At 40.7% G+C, this 25,595-nt stretch overlaps 1 protein-coding gene across 4 annotated transcripts in view; it reads right to left on the bottom strand.

Annotated features, from left to right (window-relative positions):
* Positions 1-263: 263 nt before the first annotated feature.
* Positions 264-25,595, bottom strand: part of fam219b (family with sequence similarity 219 member B) — a 35,643-nt gene continuing 10,311 nt past the window's right edge. Inside the window, exons 3-6 of one of the 4 annotated variants that reach the window (XM_060853853.1) lie at positions 13,327-13,417; positions 7,783-7,860; positions 5,839-5,893; positions 264-4,852 (exon numbers count right to left, since the gene is read on the bottom strand). In XM_060853853.1, coding sequence (XP_060709836.1) covers positions 4,697-4,852; positions 5,839-5,893; positions 7,783-7,860; positions 13,327-13,417 — 380 coding nt within the window. In that variant the 3' untranslated portion in view covers positions 264-4,696. Of the gene's footprint in view, positions 4,856-5,838; positions 5,894-7,782; positions 7,861-13,326; positions 13,418-25,595 lie in introns of all 4 variants that reach the window. The other 3 variants (XM_060853852.1, XM_060853855.1, XM_060853854.1) reach the window with 3 other exon arrangements.

A 25,595-nucleotide genomic window follows, 5' to 3' on the forward strand; every position in this document is an offset into this window, starting at 1 on the left:
AGCTGGGAGCAGCAGAACGGCGCTATGCTCAGAGAGCTGGCATAGACTCGATGAGCCGAAAGGCCTCCTTTGCCGACTTGTAACAATTCTGAGATTCTGTGGATGCTTTCCAAACACAGCAGTTCATTATCCCAACCCAAGATTCCAGCTAGCAAATTAAACAGACCTCAGCCTTAGCCTTTCTGAGGCACATGACTTGCTGCACAGTAAATATGAGGAGACATAATAATCCCTGCATCTGACAAGCACAAGACAGGCTCAAATCTTTTAAAGCATTCTTTATTTTAATTTGCCATACCAATAACATACAAAAAATAAATGCAATTTAATAAAATGTAGTTAACTTTATGTATTGCACAGAAAGAATATTTAGTCTTTATATTTTGCATACACTGTGTAAATTGAAAACTTAAAGACGGCTTAAGAATCAGATGGCCTCGTGGCCCAGTGCATTTTCACAATCCATTGTAAGTTCCAGAAAACACAACACAACACACAGGTCACATTCAATTTTAACTACATCTTCACTGCCCATATTCTCAGAAACGTGATGGGCAAGCTAGTGTATCGAACATTAAACTTCTTTCTATACGAGTTTTTTTTTAAGCTTCCCTTTTCTGAGTTCTTTGAAAGATGACATTTAACTTGGGAGTAGGCGTACAGCAATGCAGTTGTTCAGGCAATTAATTCAAACTTATCTTCGCAATTACTGTTGAAGCTGAATACAATTGTGTCACTTTCCTGAGAAATCATTTCTACTTCGGGCCAGAAAGAACGTGTTACTATATCCCCTTCCTGTATAATGAGCCTGAGAGTTGCAGCTCCCCAGTTGAATTATGAATTAAATACACATAACAGCCATGCATATTGCATGCTACAGTGTATTTTAGCAAGGACCTCTCTAGCATATTTGTAATATTTCTCCTTCTGAACAATAAACTCCACAGTCTGTCTAGAGACATGTGGATAACAACATTAATAATTGACGAATGATTACCAGACAGTGCTCCAATCAGACTCCTATTCTTTAGCAGCATGTTTCATTTTGACTGAAACTACTGATCCTAACTCCTGCCAACTCCTCCTCTCCCCACCAAAGTTAATCTGAAAAGGCACCACTAACTCCTATGCTTAGTGTATCACAGTAAATGCAAAAGACCGGCACATACAGATGCATATTGAGAATGCATCCAACACCACACTGCACCTAAACAAGAGTATGCAATCATCTCCAGGATAAAGGTTCAACTGCAATTAAGCACCGATGAATTCAGCACCGATGTACGAAGTAGCTGTCCCAGAAACGGGGCAGCTCATAATCCAACCCCGAGAAATGTAATCATCAAAAAAAACTTGTCAGAATCATAATGTCTTTAATCGATAGTGACCACAAAGACTGAGAGATTTCAGCAGTCTCTCCTCAGAGGTTTAGAGTACAGCATTAAATAGATAAGTTGATGTGGATGAATTAATTGAGAAAATTATTAAACATCATCTCACATTTCAGTAGAACAAAGTTGGATTTAGTTTGGAAAATATTGAATAATTCCCCTTCTCCATCATAGCCTTCCAACACCAGGTTTGAATATTCCTCGACGGTGATCTTAACTATTAAATATAATGAACTAAATTACAGCAGGTACCAGCCACCATAATAAACAGCAATTGGTAAACAGAATTAAAGTTTAACTTTATTTATTACAAAATGTTTTGCTACTCCTCAGCAAAGCAATTAAATAGAATTAATGGACATTAAAATAATTTTATAGACCTTTGCAACATCTCACATATATATCCAAGTGGTGGGAAGTTATATAGCGTTCAGAGATTTTTATTCCAAAGCTTTTTGAGTTCTCTGCCTTTCCCCATGTTTCTACTTTGCACTAATATTTACAGCGTAACCTCAAAGCTAAAGAACCAAGGTGCTGACTATTTTATTATCAAGGCTGTGTGATGCTGATTCATTTAATTTCCCTTATGGTTTAAACATTAAATGACTTCCAGTTTACTAACTATTCACTCTTTAATTAGTCACAAATATATTAGCAGCTGAAAGCTACAATTTAAGATGCTCAAACACAATAACGCCAGCTTATATTCTGCTTAAAGACACAAGTAACTTTGGTAACTTATAAGCAAACTTCCAAAGGAAAATCAGAAGTACTCTCAGAGCAAAAATTAAAAATCCAGACTTCACATCAGTGACATAACTAAATCGGAACAAACTGAATGAGAAAGCAATAATAAAAAACAAATAAATGACACATCCTCAAAGCAAGGAGGACCAAGATGCATTTTTCCTAACTGTTCAGTCTGTTAATGCGGATAATAAATGCTCCATTAGGTCTCTGGAGAAAGGAGAGGACTGACAGGTAGTCAAAGTGTAAGAGACCAAACTAGTCTAACTCTAAACAAACTTCTGGACCCTCTCCTAGCTCAAAACAGGCTGAAACATCATAAAGAAATGCAAAAGTATGTAATGGATGTTTTAACCCAAGAGTGATCTGGGGATGAACAGCAGATGGCCTAAGAGAATGGCATTATCCCACGACAGGATACAGACATGGGCAGTCATTGTACAGACAGGTGTAAGTAGTAAGTGCATCTCATTACAGACTGTTCAATTTTGTTTGGTTCAATTTCAACATTTAAGCAAAAGCGCATGTAAACACAATGTATTGAGATAAAGAACTGATATGAAGACAAGAATCAAAGTGCATCTGATGTTGCTGCATACAAACTAAACATAACAGACACAAATACTCCAAGTACCTCAGAAAAGCCCTTTTCCCAACTAATCAGTTGTTGTACTTAATATGGTGGGACTGCAAAAGCTGATCTCTTTGAAATCACAGTCGTCTCTTACTTTGTGGCTAATTCAATATAGTATCCAATTGGATAAACCTATTATTGAAATAAATTGTTCTAAAATCATTAAACATGCTTATGGATTACAATAGAATCGAGTAACCAGCCTAGATAAACTGCTCATTATTTTCCCATTACCATTTAATATACATCATGTCACTGTCATATGAAATAAGAATGGACATATCACTAGGTACACCCATAAAATCCCAATCAATTAGACTGCAATCAAACGAGCGGCCTCAACCCCTCTCCTCAACATTTAATTTGACAAATTGCTATTAAGAACAAGTAATCTGCTGTTATCCAAAAGTCAGCCAGCTCATTGCACCTTCCATTGGTAAGTGATGGTAAATGGGTGGCAAAACACAATGCTTACAGTAGCCAAACAATGCTGCGCTGTGCCAAAATTTACACCAAGTTTACCTTCTGACTGGCTCCCTCTTTCATACCATGAGCTTAGCAAGAATGGCGAAGAACAGCTTCCCGATTTCCTGTTATTCGCAATCTAAGTATTACTTACAATAAATGACTTCCTTCCACTTTCTCTCAAACTCATTCTACTCTCTCCGCCATCCCATCATCCTCTGTAGGAACAGCTACAATGTTTTCATCCCCTTTAATGGATAGCATGTCAAAAAAACACCCCTGAAACTTATTGAAACAGGCCAGAGGGGGAAAAAAAAGTGTGCTAATCAACAGAAACATTTCCTAAGCATAGGGCCCAGGTACGAAGTGTCCAAAATTATTCAAAAAGTTCTAATTTAGCTTCACAATATTTTGGAACTAAATATTAATACTGTCAATAAGTAATCTTTGTTCACGTCAAAGTAAGAACCAATTCTGATCATACCTATGTAGTGTCAACTCAATCCAAACTGAGCGTTGTTTAGGTGATGCACTGTATAAGCTACGGCATCATCAAATGCTAATGTCCAATGCATATGATCTACATATAAAGACTGCAACTCAGGGCAGATTTTAGCCATTTTCCTCAGCCTCATTTCAGTATCCCACCAATGCCTGATGACAGAAAATAAATCTGAAAGGAATTTTTTTTTTCCTCAGATTTGCTGCAGCTCCCCCAAAGGCCAGCGCTCTCAGCAATGCTGTACACCCAACAGAAACGTAAGCTAGTAACAGAACTACTGCCCTCACCATGCTTCATTCCTAGCCTGCCCACTAAATTTACTCATCTGTGGAATAAAACGGTCCTGTCCTTTAATATCCCAATCCTGAAGACATCCGTGCAAAATACCATTTTCCAGCATCGGTTGCAAGCCTGCAGAATTGGAACCAGCACCTTTAAAGTTACATCGAAGCACCCCACTGTACGACCAAACTGCACAATTTCACTGCCAACCTCTATGTGTAGTCCCACTCTACTCTAGTATTCAGTTTTCTCTGTTTTGAAAGATTCCCTTCCTTTGGATTAGTGAATAAAGAAGAGAAAGATCAATTAAGCTTGGGTGTGAATTTCAAGCCAGCATTAGGTAATAATAACTTTATTACGCTACTGGCAAAATGAGTAGTGTAATATAGAGAAATTAGTAATAGCTTTTAAGCTGTCATCTCAGGTCTAATTTCAGTTATAAACGGTATTTGATTTAAGGGGGTTAGGCCAAATTTAATGAAAGCAATTAGCAGTCGCAATGACCCAAATAGTATTTTTAAACAGGATCCTATCATGCTAATGTCTTTTCTCAGTTTATAATCTCTTTTAAACAAGTTCAGCCAAAATATATATATATACACAATATATATATAAAAAAAATTTAATTGCCTAAAATGGACTTATCTTTCGACATGGTGGTGGGGGTGGCAATAACTACTGGACAGTACAAGAACTTTCTGCCTGGCAACAAGCGCAGGCTGACGAGGTAACAGGCTTAGGTGGAATGAGGTCGAGATCTTCATCGTCCGGTATTTCGTCCAGATGATAGCCATCTTTCAGGAGCTGCCGGTTCAGGTCCTGATTAACTTGCTGCTGGAAGAGAGAATGGCCAAACAGAAGTAAAATTGGGGATCAAACACAACATCGCTCACACAGCAAGGGCACCTCAAAGTACAGCAAACTTTGTTTTAACCAGCACCTTAACAACCAGCAAAAACTATACACCTCAAATACACAATGTCTGAGTACTAATGCTGTAAATGGAAGATAACAGTGGTGCGTGTACTCTCCGCATTATGATTCTATTAATTGCTGTGTTCTTTTATATTGATGTCAGGTGGTGCGTAGATGCTTTTATTTTGAGGAATTTTGATATCTCAAAGCTTCACTTGGTTAGGGCTTACAGTGGTTAAGCATACCTCTTGATTATTTGGAATATTTGATTAACTTCCTGGTCCTATAAATGCCGGTTAATAAAACGTTTGCTACAGTACAGGGACCAAAGGGGAACTGGAAGATATCTGCATCTTGATTCTAACTATCTGAGGGGTGATATACAGATAGGAGAACGTTGAGGAATTTTTAATTCCGTATTATAAATGTTCTGCCATCTCACTGATCTACCCCTCAAACAGCAGCTCAGGATGTGGTAAGGATGCATGCAGCTGCCAAACATGTGCCAGTGGTTACATGTGCAAGTATAGCCAGAGTGACTGAGCTTTTCAATTTACCCTTGCATGAATGCCATTTACATGTCCCTGCACTGCTTTATCCAGACTGCAACCTCCAACTTGTTTCTCAAATGTTACAGTTGCGTTTCAAAGGTTTGCTTTACTTTTGCATTCCTGGTGGTTTACCTTTTGATGCAAATTTAACATGGCGACCACAAAAAGCGTGTGTGGAAGGAAGCATTAACTTTCACCTCCACTCTACAGCCCATTGGGTGCAATGGTCCTGAAAGCAACACTGGAATAGCACTGGTGGCAAGTAACACTGTAAACACATCTGGGAGCTCTCTGTAACACCTCACAACCAGCTCAGTTAATAAAGTAAAATAAGTGCGTGGGTCAGCTCACCTCTGCAGAGGAATAGCCTGATGAGGAATAATACTTAGACTCAAATTCACCATCACTGGAAAAGAACAGAGAGAGACTAGCTTGCAGTGTGAAAGATTTAATAAAACAACTTACATATGGTTTTGACAATCACAGATTACAAGTAGTTTTGCTCATTAAAAAAACCTGCAGTCACCGTTTGAAAATAGGAAATGCTTCAGCTAACTTACACACAGCAAGCTCCCACAAAAGGAAGTATAAGGACCAGACTTCATTTTTTTTGTGACGATGAAGAGATGGAGAGACAAATATTCACTAAAATAACAGGGATAATTTCCCAACTGCTCTTCAAAATAGTGCCACGGGTTGTTTTAAGTCCAACAGAGAGTGCAGATGGGCCTTTATTTAACATTTTGCCAAAGAATCAGCACAACCAGCACTGTCCTGGAGTACCAGGTTTGTATTTTTTTTTGTGCTGAAGTGGGACTTGAACCCACATCATCTGACTCGAAGACAAATCGAGTCAAACCTGACACCACTAAATGACACTGTTCAATAAATATTTCTGGCTTAAAATGTTATTGAAAATATTCCCATCTCTGTACAAATTTTGCTACAAAATTGATGGTTTTAAACTATGAAAATATATCTGCTGCAGGAATTTGCAAAGCAAATGGTGCTTAAGTTTACATCAGTGGAATGAACACGTCTGTCAAAGCTTTAATAAATGTTATGAAGGAAGTGTTCAACAACGCTTCAGCAGCCTGAAGCAGTTCTTCACAGCAGGAATTAGCAGCAATCAAACACAGCACAGATCTCTGTCCTGCATCAAGCTTTGATCATTTTAATGAAGCTTTCAAAATTAAATATTCAGTGATTTGAGGGGATTTTCAGAGCCCAGTAATACAGTGCTGAAGTCAAATACTTTATAGGTGCTATGTAAGGTTTTATAGAATTACATCAGGGATTTTTATTAATCAGTATCAGAATAAAAATTTATATTCTATTTCACATATGCCTAATGGCAAATGTCCATATTTCAGCAATACAGGTCATGCTCCCCTTATCCATATGGGATTATCTGATCCCAGGCAAGACGTCTGGTATAACCCTAAGATCAGAGGAGAATATATTTTTAAAAACTGCCAACAGTCCTGCTTGACACTGGAATTGGGCTAAAATTGAATGCAGACAGGGCAAGGTAAGACAAGACACTTACTTCAAATTAATTCCTTCATGAGGTTCGTTGCCCTTCTCCAGTTTCACCTGAGAAGGTAATATTATGCCCTTATAGGTATATTCAGCTATCCCAAACCCGTTGTTGCCCCAAAACAGGCTTTTTTTAAATTGAACAAAATTTTTTAAAACTAATTTACCTAGATAACACAGTTAACCAGTGCATTGGTGTGCTGTGGTTCCAAACTAGTTACTGATTTTGCTGATTTGCACTACACTCCACGAGACACTTGACCACATCCAGTCTGGCTTGATGCAAGCTGCCCATAGCCCAAACAAAAATCTCAAAAATACACAAGTTGAGCCCCAAGGGTGCTAGATGTGAGGACATGTGCTGACCAATTAGCTTACTGACAGTACTGTCTTAAAGACTTCCAGAAATAACATTAGGAGGACATCCTGATGCTTGCAGACCTGCAACCCTGTGAAATAACCAGTCCGTTCAGGCATGGGAACAGGCTAAAGTGTCCAAGTGTAGAGAATTCATTAGTAAATAGTCCTGAAACATTCTGCTACTAGTTCTGAACTAGAATTCAGTGGGCTATAAATTTGGCCGATAGTTCTGTTCCTCTCACATACATTTTAAAACGACCATTTAATCAGTTCTCAATTTAGCTAACCATCTTGTCTTTCAAGCTGGGTGGAGCACATCATATGGATCTAGCCTTTCAGTTAGAATTCTCAATCCATACAAAGATGACAAATCAATGGTTAGGATCGAATCCTTACCTGTCAGACTCTAAGGAGACTAAAGATTCATCCGGATTTTGTTTCAGGGCAGAGTAACCTTTATTGAATTTTACTAATCTATAATGAAAGAAAGGGCAAACACAATTAAGCTGAAATTAAAAGTATTAATTGAATACAACTGATATCTCTCCCATTACTCAGCTTGCAGATGGTGAGTATGGTGTTTAGCTGTCCCTGTTCTAACAGTACAAGGGAAAACAAGTGTCAATTCTAGGGTAGGTACAACAGTGTCTTCCTGTAATATCGTTTTTAGAAGTGTAGAAACACCTCTGCAGCAAAGAAAGATGCACCATCAGCCGCTGATTTCAAAGGGCTTGGAACATGACAGTTTTGAAAGCGAAAAGAAAACCTTGGAATCCTTCCAGCTGGAACTGGGAGTGGGAATGCTGCTGCTGCTGCATTTTGAATCGAAATCCAGGGATACATTTGAATTTAGTTAATAATGTTTAGAGTTGTCCTTCTCATAACTTTACTGAGCTTCCAGTCCAGTTTTGTCTAATGTGAGAGACAACAGACGGAATTGCTATTTGAACTAGTCACTAACTTTAAATGAGAGCAATACAATCAAACTTTGAAAATTCAACTTCAACAGATGATGGGAAATTTCAAATGTAAAAAAGTTTGAAAAATCATGTGAAATTTAAAATCTGGTTGATTTAAGTTTATACATGCATCGCAGCAGATCGGCAAAAGCTGATTAGAATGGAGAAAAGAACATGCCTGATTTTGGATCAGTCATAATTTGCAATATACCATTAAGCCTAACCAGAAATTAATTGCAATGAAAAACATTGACAAAACAAAATAAAAATGAAAAACAATGGCTTACCACTTATAACAATGAACACTGCAAAAGTCATCAGGTGACAATGAAAGCTGATCACTTGGAACATGTCTAAAAACCTCTTGATGAATGGTTGTTTAAAATCATTTCATTTAATATTACAGTAAGATACCCAAATGAAGATGTCCTCTGGTCCTGTTCTCGTTGGAGTCCTTTGAGATCACTGCCCCATCTATTTGGAGCCAATAACTGCAGATATGGAAGAATGCAAATCTGTCGCTGAGTTTAAACTGCAAATTCCTGTAAAGTAAGTGCACGGAACTATTCCTCAATTTGATTCCTACATTATGTGGAGGACTCCAATATAACCAACACGTGTCTGTTAAGTAAAGCAAATATCAGGGTGGGGGAGGGCATCCTCCATAGAGGAAATGTTAATATGTAGGATCAAAATATTTCTAGCCTCAACTTCAGACACCTTACAAAGAGTCTTGTGATGCAGTATTAGTTACGGCTGAACCAAAAGACCTAGATTCATGTATCACCTGCCCCTGAGGTATATCATAACATGTCCGAATAGCTTGATTAAAATATCTACATACAGTCAAATTATGCTTACTGCAACTCGAGGGGATGGAAATGAGTGGAGTAAATTGGTCACTTATAAATGTGTGACTATGACGAAGCAGATAAGTGTGATATCTAGAACAACTATAGATCAGGAACTATCTTAACAATCTCACCATCTTAACAATCTCACCTTATAACAGCTTCAGAATCAACTTAAGTCATTAGTAACAGTTCTTAGAAACAGCTGAGTTTGTAACTTTCTCTGACCCAGGAAAGTAATAATGGCTAACTTGCTTCAAGCTCATTCTATTTTATGCATCAGGGCCATTGATGGGAATTAACTATCCACATCCTCTGTATAACACAGAAGTTGAAAAACTTACTGCACCAAGATTTTTGTGCAAGTTTCCTCTAATAGCAAATGTTAATACTGCAAGAATTGCATTTGCTCAGTTCTGAGCTCTTTGTAAATTTCTGTTTTACACAACAGCTCATGAGGAAGAATGTACTAGTTTTCCCTTTTTGTCCTTTCCCTTTCACTCATCTCCTAAAACAGAAGCAGGAAGGATGCTCCCAATTGCAAGGGAGTTCGGGGGTCACAGTCTAACAACATGGGGTAAACCATTTAGGGCATATCTTCATCCAGTCTGGTGAATCTGTGGAAGTCGCTACAAAAGAAAGCAATTGAAGCCACAACAGTGTATGATTTCAAGAAAAAGTTGAATATATTACATGCAGTTAAAGGGATTAAAGTATATGAACGAAAAGCAGGAACAGGCGATTGAGTTAGGTGATCAGCTGTTATCATAATGGATGACAGGACCTACTCTTGCTCCTATTTATTATGTCTCCCACTGAGAGATGACTGCACCTTTGCCAGCCCTGTTCTTTCAAGCTAATGTTGCATCCTCATTCTCCACAATGGGATGGCTCATAGATCTTCCAATTGTATTTTTCCTTAATGATTTAACATTAATGTGCTTGTACTAAACTGATTTAATAGATTGATAACCTTTCCAGAGGTGCTGCAGTTAAAACCTATCACAATATTGAAGCACATTTAAAAAAAGTTGTTGCTGGTTACCTATTTATTTGTATATCAAAAATCCTGCATAATTTATCCATTCTTGCAAGCATCACAGTTTCCTCTTAGCCTACCCTGCTGCTGTAAAACAGGTGGGAGGTTTACAAGCTGTTCCTAATACAGGCATAGAGTAGAAAAGCAGGAAGGTGGTGCTGAACTTGAACAAATCACCCATTAAACCTCAATTGGAGTACTGTGTACAGTTTGGCACTACATTATGGGAAGAACATGAACATATTGGAGAGTGTGCAATTTATAAGCACAATTTCAGTGGATGAGGAACCTCAGTTATGAGAACAGGGTGAAGTTGGGACTGCTCTCCTTGGAGAGAAAAAATAGCTAAGACAGATCTGATAGGTATTGTCCAAAATGATGAGCGGACAGGATAGAATACTCCGGGAGAAACTGTTCCCTGCTTGTAAAATAAACAAGAACAGAAGGCACAGATTTAAAGTGATCTGCAAAAGAAACAAGGGTGAAGGGAGGAAGAACTTCTGGATAGGCTGGGACTTCTTTCCCTGGAGTGTAGGAGTTGAGGGTGACCCTCAGAGGTTTAAAAAGTCATAAGGGGCATAGATAAAGTAAACAGCAAAAGACTGTAGGGTAGGGGAGTTCAAAACTAGAAGGCGTAATTTTAAGGTTAGAGGAGAAAGATTTAAAAGGAACTTAAGGGGCAATTTGTTTCACACAGAGGGTGCTCGTATATGGAATGAATCGCCTGAGGAAGTGGTAGATGCAGGTACAGTTACAACATTTAAAAAACATTTGGACAGGTACATGAATAGGCAAGTTTTCGAGGGTTAAGTGCCAAGGGCAGGCAAATGGGACTAGTTTAGTATGGGAAACCTGCTCGGCATGGACAATTTATGTGATGCTTCCGTGCTGTGAGACTAACTCTAGAGAATAGAATACACGGCCTCAAAGTGTAGTAAAGGCAGGTTTAATTGAGGCTTTATTTGGATAAAAATAGTGCCTAAGAGTATGTGAGAAAAAGAGATTGACACTACATAATGCTGCTTATTTTAAGAGCTGGTGCAGGCACCATGGGGTAAATGGCCTCTTTCTGCACCGTAAGACTTCTGTGATTCTGTGAATGTCAGGCAATCTTCATTAAGATCAAGTTCAATTTAAATAACGTTGTCAGGCTAAGCTCCTCCTCACCCCATGATGGTGGGCTGAGAACTGTTCTGTTTTGCAAAGTTAGTGCGCAAGTCGCATTAATCAGTGTTGCTCAGCAAACTACACACTACACCTCCAGCATCAGTTATGTGATTACCAGTCCCAACATGATGAATTAAATAAAAACAGAAATTGCTGGTGAGACCCAACAGGTCAGATAGCAGCTGTGGGAAGAAAATAGAGTTAAGGTTTCAAATCTGGTGACTCTCAATGGTAAGAAAGGCCTTCTTCTGTGCTCTAACCTTTATGGGCATCATGAAATGCTTTGCTGCATTAAACATATTAAAACTTGCATTCATTTAGAAGGTCCACAAAACTGAAGAAAAAGGCAAACTCAATATAGATTTGTTACCAGGAAATGCAGCTCACATTTACACTCTCGCTGTAATCTCAGTGCAACATGGACACAGCTACATATGGACACTACAAATTGATAACCCAAAGTCACTGCTTCACCTGACTCTGAACAAAAGACAATGAGAGATTCTTTCTTTAGGGAAACGCCAACCCAAATAAACGCACAAATCCATTGAAAATGTTGCCCAAGAGATGCATACACTTTGGAATCTTGAAGCTCATTGTCAATTATACAATCTTACTTTGCTGTATAAAACATTTTGCTTAATTTAATATTCTTAAAGTCTCAGCAAAGATCACTGGCAAATTCAGCAGTCTGCAGAGACCCCCACACTCAGGATCAGAAGCAAAACCAAATGAATTGTTGACCACCAAAACACTTTAATATTTACATACCTAACCACTACAAGGCAGTATGGCTAATTTTGATCCTTTCGCACGAACCACAATTGCTAATACAAATGCAAATACCAATAAAAGTTAGAGCCAGGTCTTCAGAAATGAAAATCAGAAAATACTTTTCTGTGCAAAGCATGATAGAAGACTGGACTTTTCCACAAACAGTAGTTGTTTACTAGATTAATTGTCAATTTTAAATCTCTTATGGACAGGGCTATGCTAATCCAAACCTTGCAAAGGTTATGAGGCAAAGACAGAAATGTGAAGTTAGGCTTCAGGTCAGTCATGAGCTAATGTAATGGCAAATCAAACTTGATGGCTTTTTCCTCTCCCTTTGCACCTATTGGGCTGAATGGCGAAAGTGGGTACTGCAGATGCTGGAGATCAGAGCCAAGATTAGAGTGGTGCTGAATAAGCACAACAGGTCAGGCAGCATCCGAGGAGCAGGAGAATCAATGTTTCGGGCAAAACACTTCATTAGGATTGAATGGCCTACACATTGATTCTATACAAATTGAAAAGAAACTGTGAAAATGTTATAATTTTAAATTTAATATATTTTTTAAAATCTCCAACAACAATGCAAAGTTGGCAGAATGAGACTCCACATTCATTTAGGAGAAAGTGAGGATTGCAGATGCTGGAGATCAGAGCTGAAAATGTGTTGCTGGAAAAGTGCAGCAGGTCAGGCAGCATCCAAGGAGCAGGAGAATCGACGTTTCGGGCATGAGCCCTTCTTCAGGATTTTAACCTACTGCGAATCCTCTTGCAAGGATGCCTTCCTTGAAGAAGCTCTCTTCCTCCCTCTACAATGATTCCTGAAGAAGGGCTCATGCCCGAAATGTCGATTCTCCTGCTCCTTGGATGCTGCCTGACCTGCTGCGCTTTTCCAGCAACACACTTTCAGCTCCACATTCATTTATGCAGGTTGGCACAATGACCAAAATGAGGTACATCACAGCCATTGGTCTTGGCTACATTTGAACACAGGTCCAACAAGTGCCCAACACATTGATCCAAGCTGCGGTGCAAAACGGCCCTTCCTTTTTAGAAAGGAGACTTTAAATAGGAGATATGTTCCACCCAGAATACAAACTCCTGCGAGGACACAAGGATAAGGGCTGTGCAGGAACAAAGCAGAATTACTAACCTTTTTGTGCCCGATTTAGGCTGGTGCAAAATCGGTCCACCACCTATTCCTTTCTTCTTCAGGGCTTTCTTGGCTAATTCCCGATGCTTCTCTATGGGGATCAAAATACAGTAGAATTTAATTTGAAGAAAGGTAAAAGCAAGTATAAAGTTAACAAAACTTGAAACTCAAAAGAATTCAATGCAGGGAAAACCAAGTTCTAAACAGGGTGGAACAAAATAACTGAGCAACTCTCATTCTGCACAGATCCATTTTAGCAGTCCAAGGCTAAAATCACTGAATCCAGAGCAAACATTATTTGATCATTCACACACTGATGTCATGCTGACAATAAGTAAACTTTGAACAATGGTATTTTTGAAGCTTTTGCTGTGAACTAGTTCAATCCTTGACCTCTAGTAACAAAGAAAGTAACTCCCTAAGTAGCATTGGACAAATTCACAATCTTTTTGTTTCCCTTCACTAACTTGTTTTCTTTTAATCGGACAGTTTGAAAGCCTTGTTCTCTCAGCACTCAAGATGACAAGTTCATTTAAATAACCATCAGAAAAGTTTAATCAGATCAGATCAGATTCCCTACAGTGCGGAAATAGGCCCTTCGGTCCAACAAGTCCACACCGACTCTGCGAAGAATAACCCACCCAGTCCTATTTCCCTCTGACTAACGCAACTAACACTATGGGCAATTTAGCATGGCCAATTCACCTAACCTGCACATCTTGGATTGTGGGAGGAAACCAGAGTAACCAAAGGAAACCCACAGAAACACTGGGAGAATGTACAAACTCCACACAGACAGTCACCCAAGGCTGGAATCAAACTTGGGACCCTGGTGCTGTGATGCTGTAGTGCTAACCACTGAGCCACCGTGTCGCCCAAAGTTACTGATTTATCCCTGCGAGACACCTCATAATGATCCCAGAATTCTGTCAAACATTTTCTGAGCAATTATCTTTCATCATGGGATCTTTTTTACCCCAACTGTCTCTGTGACAACAATTGCGCTGTACACCAGACATTTTGTTGACGTCCTTGCTGCCAAACATTCTCTACTGTAGTTTGTCGAAGGTTTACCAGCACAGTTGATCCTTTGTTGGATTTTTTTTCACTGCCAAAGTATAAGTCACATTCCAGAGTTTCTCCTTATATCTATGGAAGGTGGAATATTTCACCAGGTCTGGATCGATCCAAGTACCATTCTGGGAACATTAAAGGATGAGACAGGTTTCTTGCATGCAGGATTGAAGAGACTGACAATGAACTGAAAATGTGTTGAGTGTACGATTATAATCACAGAGAGAATGCGACAAACTTTCACCAGTTTTGTTCTCTGGCCCATAGAGAAAGATTAGCAACTGCGGCTTGTATTCTCTGGAGTGCCAAAGAATGAAAGGTGATCTCAACAGAACTTATAAAAGTGATAAATAATACATAAACAGGAGAGATGCAGATGAGATGTTTGTCCTGGTTAGGGGAGTCTAGAACTAGGGAACACAATTTAAAAATAAAGGAGATGCCATTGAGGACTGTGATGAGGAGAAATCAGTGTGGTGAATCTTGGGAATTCTCTGCCCCAGGGGGCTGTGCAAACTCAGTCTAAACAGTATATTCAACGTAGAGATTAACAGATTTTGGATTACCATTGGTGTAAAGGATACTGGGATAATTTGGGGAAAAGGTATTAAAATGTGTTCACTCAGCCTCAATTGTAATAAATGACAGAGTTGGTTCGACAGGCTGAATGGTCTACTCCAATGGATGTCTGCAAAGCGCCCACACTCCTTTTCTTGAATAGTGCCATCTGATCTTTCACATTCACATGCAGACAGGTATAATGTCTCATTTAAAAACCAGCATTCCTGCCACTGTAGCACACCCTCATTGTCAGGCTGAATTGTGGGCTCACAGAGTTGACCTTGAACCCAGTTCAGAGGCAAAAGCACTCTAGAAATGTCAGAGATTCCATTCTTACAATGAGGTCAATCTTTTACTTCTTAGTTAGAATTTGTGTTTTGTTCACACAATAATGCAGAGAGATTCCTTTCCCCTGCAGCTTGCTGCTAAATTGGAGCAATATTAGAAGCTTTATGTTGCAAAAATCTCCATCTTCAGCACTATCTATCTGCGGCTTGCTAATCTCACTTCTTGGCCTAGCCTGGCCTGGCCTGGCCAGCCTCAGTGTTGTCCTAGATCTGGAGGAGAGCAGAGCAGAGGGAAGAAGGGAAACTTGGCTCAGGAAGTTGATGCTCAATCAACACCGGTGCAGGATCTAGGCTTTCAAGCTCAAGTACACTTATGGATGTAGGTTTGCTCACTGAGCTGAAAGGTTCATTTCCAGACGTTTCATTACCCTACTAGGTAACAGCTTCAGTGGACTTTATGCAAAGCAATGCTGAAAATTCCTGCTTTCGATTTATATGTTTGGGTTTCTTTGGGTTGGTGATGTCATTTCCTTTGGTGATGTTATTTCCTGTGGTGAAGTCACTTCCCGTTCCTTTCCTCGGGGTGGTAGATGGGGTCTAACTCAATGTGTTTGTTGATAGAGTTCTGGTTGGAATGCCGTCCTTCCAGGAATTCTCGTGCGTTTCTTTGTTTGGTTTGTTCTAGGATGGATGTGTTGTCCCAGTCGAAGTGGTGTCCTTCCTCATCCATACGTGAGGATACTCGTGAGAGAGGGTCATGCCTTTTTGTGGCTAGTTGGCTACAGAAAAACACATGCAGACCAAATATTGAACTACAGAAGCAATCATCCCAACACCCACAGACAAAGCTGCATCAGAACATTGTTTCAACGAGCCAACACACACTGCAGCACAAAGGAACTACTCAGAGCAGAGGAAAATCACCTATACCCTGTGTTCAAAAAGAACGGGTACCCAATGAACATAGTCTGCTGATTTCTCAGCAACAAACCCAAATAAGCAGACAGAAACCCTAGCCACTCTCCCTTACATCAAAGACATCTCGGAAATGACTGCCAGACTACTCAGACCCCTTGGCATCATGGTAGCCCACAAACCCACCAACACACTAAACAGCAGCTAATGAATTTGAAAGACCCTATACAAACAATGAGCAAAACTAATGTCATTTACAAAATACCGTTCTAGGACTGTAACAAACACTACATTGGACAAACAGGCAGAAAACTAGCCACTACGTGAACACCAACTAGCCACAAAAAGACAAGACCCCCTCTCACTAGTATCCTCACATGCGGATGAGGAAGGACACCACTTCGACTGGGACAACACATCCATCTTAGGACAAGCCCAACAAAGACATGCATGAGAATTCCGAGAAGCATGGCATTCCAACCAGAACTCTATCAACAAACACATCGAGTTAGACCCCATCTACCACCCACTGAGAAAAGGAACAGGAAGTGACTTCACCACAGGAAATAACATCACCACCCAAAAAACTCAAACATATAAATAGAAAGCAGGAATTTTCAGCATTGCTTTGCATAAAGTCCATTGAAGTTGTTACCTAGTAGGGTAATGAAATGCCTGGAAATGAACCTTTCAGCTCAGCAAGCAAACCTACATCCAAAACCTCAACCTGAGCTACAAATCTTCTCAAAACTCACTCAAGTACACTTTCCTCAGCCATGTCTAAGGTCCATTTTCCACCAAAGGAAAAGATGACAGCCACACCCCATCTAACCTGCAGTTCAGGCTGAACATTACCTTGTGTACTGCTGCAAGCACTTACACAAATTAATCCGTTCTTTTGAGGCCACGGCATTTTCCGCTGAAGTCAGTAAACACTTTGATCACTTGCCCCACAGTCCGGTGCGCAACAGTAGAAGAGACTCAGGCATTTTCATGACAAGGGAAATTTTAGTAAATGAAGAGACAGGCACTAAAACTCCTAACAATCAAATCAGTCCATGATGCATATCAATAGGAAAAGTTGTAATCCATCATGCAAGTAAACAAAACATGGCCCCAACAGTAACCATGCTGCCTTCATTTTGTACCAGTCCGCTGTGCCAACACTACTGTAAACAGACACAGTGAGAAGGACAGTGCCCTATGAAGGCTCTGGCTGTTGACACCAATAACGAACAGTGCTTGGGAATACAATGAGGCTAATGTGCCCATGTGAATTCAAGCGTGACACAGAACTGGCATGAAACCGATATCCCACGAGGAATTAAACGGAATATCGCTCGAAGGCAGAGAAGCTCTCAAAAATGATCAGCAATTACAGTCTCATGCATCATTTTCCATTTAGAGGGGGAATAGGTTCAAGCAGAAAGCCAGCCATCAGCCAGCAGTCTGATCAGAACAAGCAGAAACAAAGAAATGTGAAATGCCTAACGGAGTCATACAGTGTGGAAAGAGATCCTTCAACCCATCATGTCCAAACACCGATCCACTCAAATCCTATTTTCCAATGGTTGGCCATCTGTGCCATGTGTTTAAACTTAAACACTTCTGCAATCGTGGAGTGGTTCCTGCCTCTACCACCCTACCAGGCAGTGAATTTCTGAGACTCACCATCCTCCGGGGTGAAACTATGCCCCTGGTTATTGATCTCTCTAATCAGGGGAAAGGTTTCTTCCTACCTACACTATCAATGCCCCAAAAACTTTGTACAGCTCAGTTAGCCAGATTCCGCTCCCCATCCACTCCCCCCAACCCTCACCCCTCACCTCAGCCCTCTCTGCGCCAAGGAAAACAAGTGCAGACTATGTAGTCTCCTTCATAACTGAATCACTCCAGCCCAGACAACATCTGATGAATCTCTTCTACACCCTCTCTAGTACAATTACATCCTTCTTAGGATTGCCAACCAGAACTGCACACTGTATCCAGCCTAACTAACATTATATACAGCTCCAGTATCATCTTCCTTTTTTTAAAAAAATCAATGCCTTGACTAATAAAGGAAATTATCCTGATTGCTTTTTTTAATCATCTTATGCATCTCTCCTGTTGCCTTCAAGGATCTGTGAACATGCACATCAGGGTCCATCTGATCCTCTGTACTTCCTAAGGTCCTGCCATTCATTGTGTACACTGCTGTCTTGTTAACTCTCCCAAAATGCATGACCTTTTGTTTTTCAAGATTAAATTCCATTTGCTATTGTTCTGCCCATCTGACATGCAGCCAGGGAACCTGATCTAACTAAAAAATGGCTGACAAGAGTTTAACTTCAAGTATAGACTTGCTACCTTGGATTAATAGTCGCTTATTGTGTACGCTATCTAAAAATGATGACTGTTATATTACTGGAAGGAAAAGCAGTGATATAGTGATAATGTCACTGGACTAGCAATCCCGAAGCCCAGACTAATGTTCAGGTGGTGGTTCGGATCTCACCATTGAAAACACAAGGGCAGCACAATGGCTCAGCAGTTAGCACTGCTGCCTCACAGCGCTAGAGCACTGGGTTTGATTCTAGCCTCGGGTGACTGTCTGTGTGGAGTTTGCACATTCCCCCTCTGACTGCATGGGTTTTCTCCGGGTGCTCTGGTTTCCTCCCACAATCCATAGATATGCAGGTTAGGTAGACTGACCATGCTAAATTGCCTGTAGTGTTCAGGGATGTGCAGTTTGAGTGCATTAGTTAGTCAGGATTTAAATATAGCAAGAGTGGGTTATTCTTCAGAGGATCAGTATGGACTTATTGGGCCGAAGGGTCTGTTTCCACGCTGTAGGGATTCTATGATTCTATTCTAAGGACAGTCAAATCTAAATTCAATAACGACCTAGAATAAAAGAAAAGCTAGCATTATAGAGACTATGTGACCACTGCAGATTGTTGTTGTGTTGTGGGAAGGAAATCTGCCATCTTAACCAAGTCTGGCCTCATGAGACTCAAGATCCCACGCTATGTCGTTGGCTCTTAACTTAGGGATGGGCAATAAATGTTGGCCTAGTCAGCAATGCCAAATAAAGGAGTGAGTGAGTAATTCAGAAGACTCATGGCAAGTTCAAAACTCACAATGGCAGATTGGGAGCTTAAATACAGTGAATTAATTAAACTTGGTATGAGAGAGAAAGAGAGAGAGGGACGCAGACAGAGACAGAGAGACAGGCAAACAGAGAGAGAGGCAAACAGAGAGAGAGAGATATAGACAGAGAGAAAGGAGCAAACGGGGAGAGAGAGAGAGAGAGAGAGAGAGAGAGAGAGAGACACACACACAGAGAGTGCGCGAGAGACAGAGACAGATAGAGAGAAAGACAGACAGACAGAGACAAATGAAGACAGAGAGAGAAAGAGAGAGACAAAGAGTGAGCGAGAGCAAGAGCATGAAAGACAGAGCAAGCGAGTGAGAGCAGGACAGAGAGCGAGAGAGAGAGACAGTGAGAGCGAGGGGGAGCAAGAGAGAATGCAGATGAAGATACAGCTTGATCATGATTGAATCAAGTTGAGTAATGAGAATGATTTTGGATAGAATGTAAGAAACTAGCCAGCTTATGAAGAGGAGGAGAAATGAAAGTAGAAAATGAAACCAGTCCATCACAGTTGTCAGGATCTGCAATTAATCACACATTGAGTCGAGATTCTTGTCAAAAGAGGAACCAACAACCAGCAGATCATCAATCCAGTTATTTGATTTTTTTTAAGCTGGCAATGGGAAACCAAGCATTTCCAGCATCGTCTGACTATGATTTATATTTCCAGGCTTCAAGCCTCCTTATTCATCTTTCTATTGGCTAAGAATCGGGGTTCCAGAGAAGCAACTACCTGGGTTATCAGAAAAAAATAGTGGAATTTCTCCAGAAGGGGAATATGAATCCCTGGGGCAAAACTGAAAAGAAGGAAGCAAAGCAGAGTGGACAGGACGAGGTTGCTGTGTCAAAGAGACAACGTAGTGGTGGATAACCAACAAGCTTGCTGGTAACTACCCATTCACTCTGGATGCTACCAAACAACTAGTTAAGTTAGAGGTTAAACATTTAACTACATGGCTTTTAATTGGACCATTAAGCAGATAGTAGGAGCATCAACCCAAATAAAACAACCAAACCGAACTTTCGCTTTGTTTTAGAAACGAGGGATGCAAAGAATAAATACTCAAGTTGCAAAAATCTCAAAGAAATCTCTTCAAATTGAAAAGTATTGGCCTGGAATTACCAGAGGTGTGACAGCAGGAGCATTCCTCACTGTCTATGAAAATAAAATATATACTCGTCTCGTCCATAGGCTGCAGTGAAAACATCTGTTCCATCGTGCAGGAGGACCTGGGACCAGGGTAAACAGTGAGACTGCCTAGCATCATGCTGGCCAGAAAGGCATGTCCGATTTCAGGTCAGTCATCAGCTAAACAATAAATTCTACTTTTTAAATTACATTTCAATGTTTTAAAATAGTTAGTACTTTTCAAAACAGTCACAAAAGAAGTAATTTGATCACTGCATAACAGCTTTTTTAAAATAAAGTTTTCCAGCAAATCTCTCTCAGACATTAATGGCATATTGCTCCATTTTCTGCTTGGCAAGAGATGAGTAGAGTGCCACTGGGATCAGTGCTGGGGCCTCGACATTTTTTAACCTATATTAGTGACTTGGGTGAAGGAACCAAAGGTACGGTTGCTAAATTTGCTGATGACACAAAGAAAATGCGTTGTGAAGGCGACATAAGGAAGCTAAAAAGAGATTTGGGTAGGTTAAGTGAGTGTGCAAAGACCTAGCAAATGCAGTGTAATTTAGGAAAATATTAAGTGGTCCACTTTGGCAGGAAGAATAAAAAAAAACATATTATCTAAGTAGTAAGAACTTCAGAGCTTTAAAGTGTAGAGGGATCTGGATGTCTATGTGATCTTCATGAGTGCACAAGACTGCCACACACATATAGTAAATAATTAGAAATACACGGTGGCACAGTGGTTAGCACTGCTGCCTCACAGCGCCTGAGACCCGGGTTCAATTCCCGACTCAGGCGACTGACTGTGTGGAGTTTGCACGTTCTCCCCGTGTCTGCGTGGGTTTCCTCCGGGTGCTCCGGTTTCCTCCCACAGTCCAAAGATGTGCGGGTCAGGTGAATTGGCCATGCTAAATTGCCCGTAGTGTTAGGTAAGGGGTAAATGTATAGGTATGGGTGGGTTGCGCTTCGGCGGGTTGGTGTGGACTTGTTGGGCCGAAGGGCCTGTTTCCACACTGTAAGTCTAATCTAATCTAATCTAAATTTAATATAAAGATTTAGTGCTTCAGTTAAATGAGGCAATACTAAGGCCACACCTGGAGAACTGTGTACAGTATTGGTCGCTTTATTTAAGGCAGGTTGTAAATACACTGGAAGCAGTTCACAGAAGGTTTACCATGCTAATATCTAGAACGGTCAGGCAGCATCCAAAGAGCAGGAGAATCGATGTTTCGGGCATAAGCCCTTCTTCAGGAATCCTGAAGAAGGGCTTATGCCCGAAACATCGATTTTCCTGCTCTTTGGATGCTGCCTGACCTGCTGCGCTTTTCCAGCAACACATTTTCAGCTCTGATCTCCAGCATCTGCAGTCCTCACTTTCTTCTCTAATATCTAGAACGGACAGGTTGTCATACAAACAAAGCTTGGATGGGCTACTCTTGTATCCACTGGAGATTAAAAATCGAGAGGCAAATTGATTGAAACAGAAAATCCTCCGAGATCTTGACACGATGCATGTAGAAAGGATATTTCCTTTTGCGGGAGAATCTAACACCAGCAATCACAGTTTAAAACAAAAGGCATGCAGGCCACAAGAAGGAAGTGGGGTCAGCACTTACTGCTGGGGCAGAGCCTTCAGTGGACCACACAAAGCTCAATCAGCTCGAAACATCCCAGCAATGGGGGAAAGCCAACGAACATGGCAGCAACCATTCCTCCCATCCCCACATTACTTTCCACACAAGGTCACAACTCCTCTACAAACCCCCACCCGTTGGGGTTCGGGGTGTGGGTTACATCCCGACTTTGATGTTTCCCTTTTCTTATAGAAGTCAATATAAATATTTACTTTTTGCAGGACAAACAGACTAAACCCCAATCTTCCTTTGGATGTTTGTCGCAATGGACACGCTCCGAAGGTTTAAAAGATCCTTTCACTTGTGCAACAAAATCTTAACTTGACAGTTGTTTTTCTGTTAATTCTTTGACAACGCTTCACATTGCGAAGAAGTCAGGACAACTATTACCAAGTCAGATGTTTTCTGAGCACATCCCACACCGAGATGCTTACGCCTGGGCATGAGCTCAGATAGTGAGTTTAAAAGCAAACATTTGGAAGACAATTGATGCTTTAAAATTTAAGACGCAACCTTCTCTCAGGAAACTAAAGTAACAGACAATTTGTTAGAAACCTTTGGTTATTCAAAACCGTTCATTCTTTGGAAGCATTTTCAGATCTCTGTCGGGGCTGGTGAGAGATTTTTGAAAATGGAAGTGTGGGTAACAGGAGTTAGTCAAGCAGCTCCAGACTGTGAAAACAGGAAACCATTGCCCTTGTGAGAAGGGCTGAGCACAGAGAAATTGTGTTTTAAATTAAGAGATTTACTGAAGCTGACCAGTGTTGACATATTCTGCATTTTTAATAGCTATACCAGGAATTCACCGTCAAACTCAGTATGCTCTGTCTCCAGGTGAACAAGAAACCGAACTGAGATTATCCCTGCAGAATATTAACTCTTCCTCCTTCAAATTTGTGAAGGAGAAAACATACAGAACATAAACTTGATTCACTGTTAGCGACCAGTGGGAACAAACTTACATAAGAAGCCAACAATCAGAATGCTTAAGGTTACTACAAATACCACAGGGCCAGAGTACCTTCTTGCAGCAAACCATTAGTTAGGAGGCACAGATACAGGAAAATGTGGATGTCTGGATACAGAATTGACTGCTCGATAAAAGACAGCAAGTGGTAGTGGATGGAAAGTATTCCGCCTGGAGGTCGGTGACCAGTAGTGTGCCGCAGGGATCTGTTCCTGGGCCTCTGCTCTTTGTAGTGTTTATAAATGATTTGGATGAAGAATTGGAAAGGTTGGTTAGTAAGTTTGCTGATGACACAAAGGTTGTGAACAGTGTCGAGGGCTGTTGTAGGCTACAACAAGACATTGACAGGGTGCAGCGCTCAGCTGAGAAGTGGCCGATGGAGTTCAACCTGAATAAATCAAGTGATTCACTTTGGAAGGTTGAATTTCAGTGCAGGGTTAAAGAGAGTGTTCTTGGCAGTGTGGAGGAACAGCGGGACCTTGGGGTCCACAGACATAGATCCCTCAAAGTTGCCACCCAAGTTGATAGAGTTGTTAAGAAGGCGTATGGAGTTTGGCTTTCATTAATGGGGGAATTGAGTTTAAGCACCGCGAGGTTTTGCTGTAGCTCTATAAAACCCTGGTTAGACCACACTCGGAATATTATGTCCAGTTCTGGTCACCTCATTAGAGGAAGGATGTAGAAGCTTTAGAGAGGGTGTGGAGGAGATTTCCCAGGATGCTGCCTGGACTGGAGGGCATGTCTTCTGCAGGGTGATTGAGTGAGCTAGGGCTTTTCACACTGAAAAGAAGGAGGAACCGAGGTGACTTGATAGAGGTGTACAAGGTAATGAGAGGCATAGTTGGAGTAGATAGTCAGAGACTTTTCCCCAGGGCAGAAATGGCTGTCATGAGGGGTCATAATTTTAAGGTGAATAGAGGTAGGTACAGGAGAGATGTCAGAGGTAAGTTTTTTACGCAGAGAATGGTGGGTGTATGGAATGCACTGCCAGCAGTGGTAGTAGAGTCAAAGACATTACGGACATTTAAGCGACTGCTGGACAAGCACATGGATGGCAGTAAATTGAGGGATGCATAGATTAAGTTGATGTTATATTAAGATAAATGCTCAACACATCATTATGTGTTTTATGTTCCATCACCATGTCCAGGTTTCCACCCTTATCAGACAATATACCCAATGGACAGACACTGTTGTTTTTTCACAGGTACTAGAACAAGATGTTGGAATTTCTCAGTTAAAATAATTGTGAATGCACCAACACCGCAAGGACAGCAGTAACTCAAGAAAACAGTGCTCAGCCATATCCTCAGGGAAGGACAATGCTATGAATTCATCAGCGATCCAGCCCGCCCCTCTGACGTTCAGCAAATTAATACAACACCAATGTTGTTTCCTACCAGATCAAACTAACTTTGACTGTTTGTTTAAAAAACAATTATTAGAAGACACTGTTACAATAATAGTTCACTCTTCACCATTGCAAGCCTCACTATGTTTCACATTTTAGATAACCAAACAGCCAACTTTCAACAGACTCATGCAAAATTCTGCATATTGATCCCCTCATTCAGAACATAGAAGAGTACAGCACAGTACAGGCCCTTCAGCCCTCAATGTTGTGCTGGCCTTTTATCACACTCTTAAAATCAAACTAAGGTACATACCCTACATTTTACTATCATCCATGTGCCTATCTAAGAGCCACTTAAATGTCCCTAATGGATCTAACTCTACTAACGCTGCTGGCAGTAAATTCCACGCACCCACCACACTCTGTGTAAAGAATCGCCTCTGATATCTCCCCTAAACCTTCCTCCAATCACTTTAAAATTATGCCTCCTCATGATAGACATTTCCGCCTTGGCTAAAAGTTTCTGACTATCCACTCTATCTATGCCTCTCATCATCTTGTACACGTCTATTAAGTCCCCTCTGATCCTTCTTCACTCCAAAGAGAAAAGCCCTAGCTCCCTCACCCTCCCTTCATAAGACATGCCCTCCAGTCCAGGCAGCATCCTAGTATAAATCTCCTCTGCATCATCTCTAAAGCTTCCATATCCTTCCTATAATGAGGCAACCAGAATTGAACACAATATTCTAAGTGTGGTCTAACCAGGGCTCTACAGAGCTGAGGCATAACCTCACGGCTCTTAAACTCAATCACCCTGCGAATGAAAGCCAACACACCTTGTAACTTCTTAACAGCCCCATCAATTTGGGTAGCAACTTTGAGGGATCTATGGACATTGACCCCAAGATCCCTCTGTTCCTCCACACTGCCAGAATTCTGTCTTTAACCCTGTATTCTGCATTCAAATTCGATCTTCCAAAATGAATGACTTCACACTTTTCCAGTTATAACTCCATCTGCTACTTATCAGCCCAGTTCTGCATCCTGTCAATGTCCTGTTGCAACCTACAACAGCCCTCCATACTATCCACAACTCCATCAACCTTTGTGTCATCGGCAAACTTATTAACCGACCCTGCCACTTCCTCATCCAAGTCATTTATAAAAATCACAAAGAGCAGAGGTCACCAAGCTCCAGGCTGAATACTT

This window comes from Hemiscyllium ocellatum, chromosome 42 (assembly GCF_020745735.1).
Source record: "Hemiscyllium ocellatum isolate sHemOce1 chromosome 42, sHemOce1.pat.X.cur, whole genome shotgun sequence".
NCBI classification, from domain to species: Eukaryota; Metazoa; Chordata; class Chondrichthyes; order Orectolobiformes; family Hemiscylliidae; genus Hemiscyllium; species Hemiscyllium ocellatum.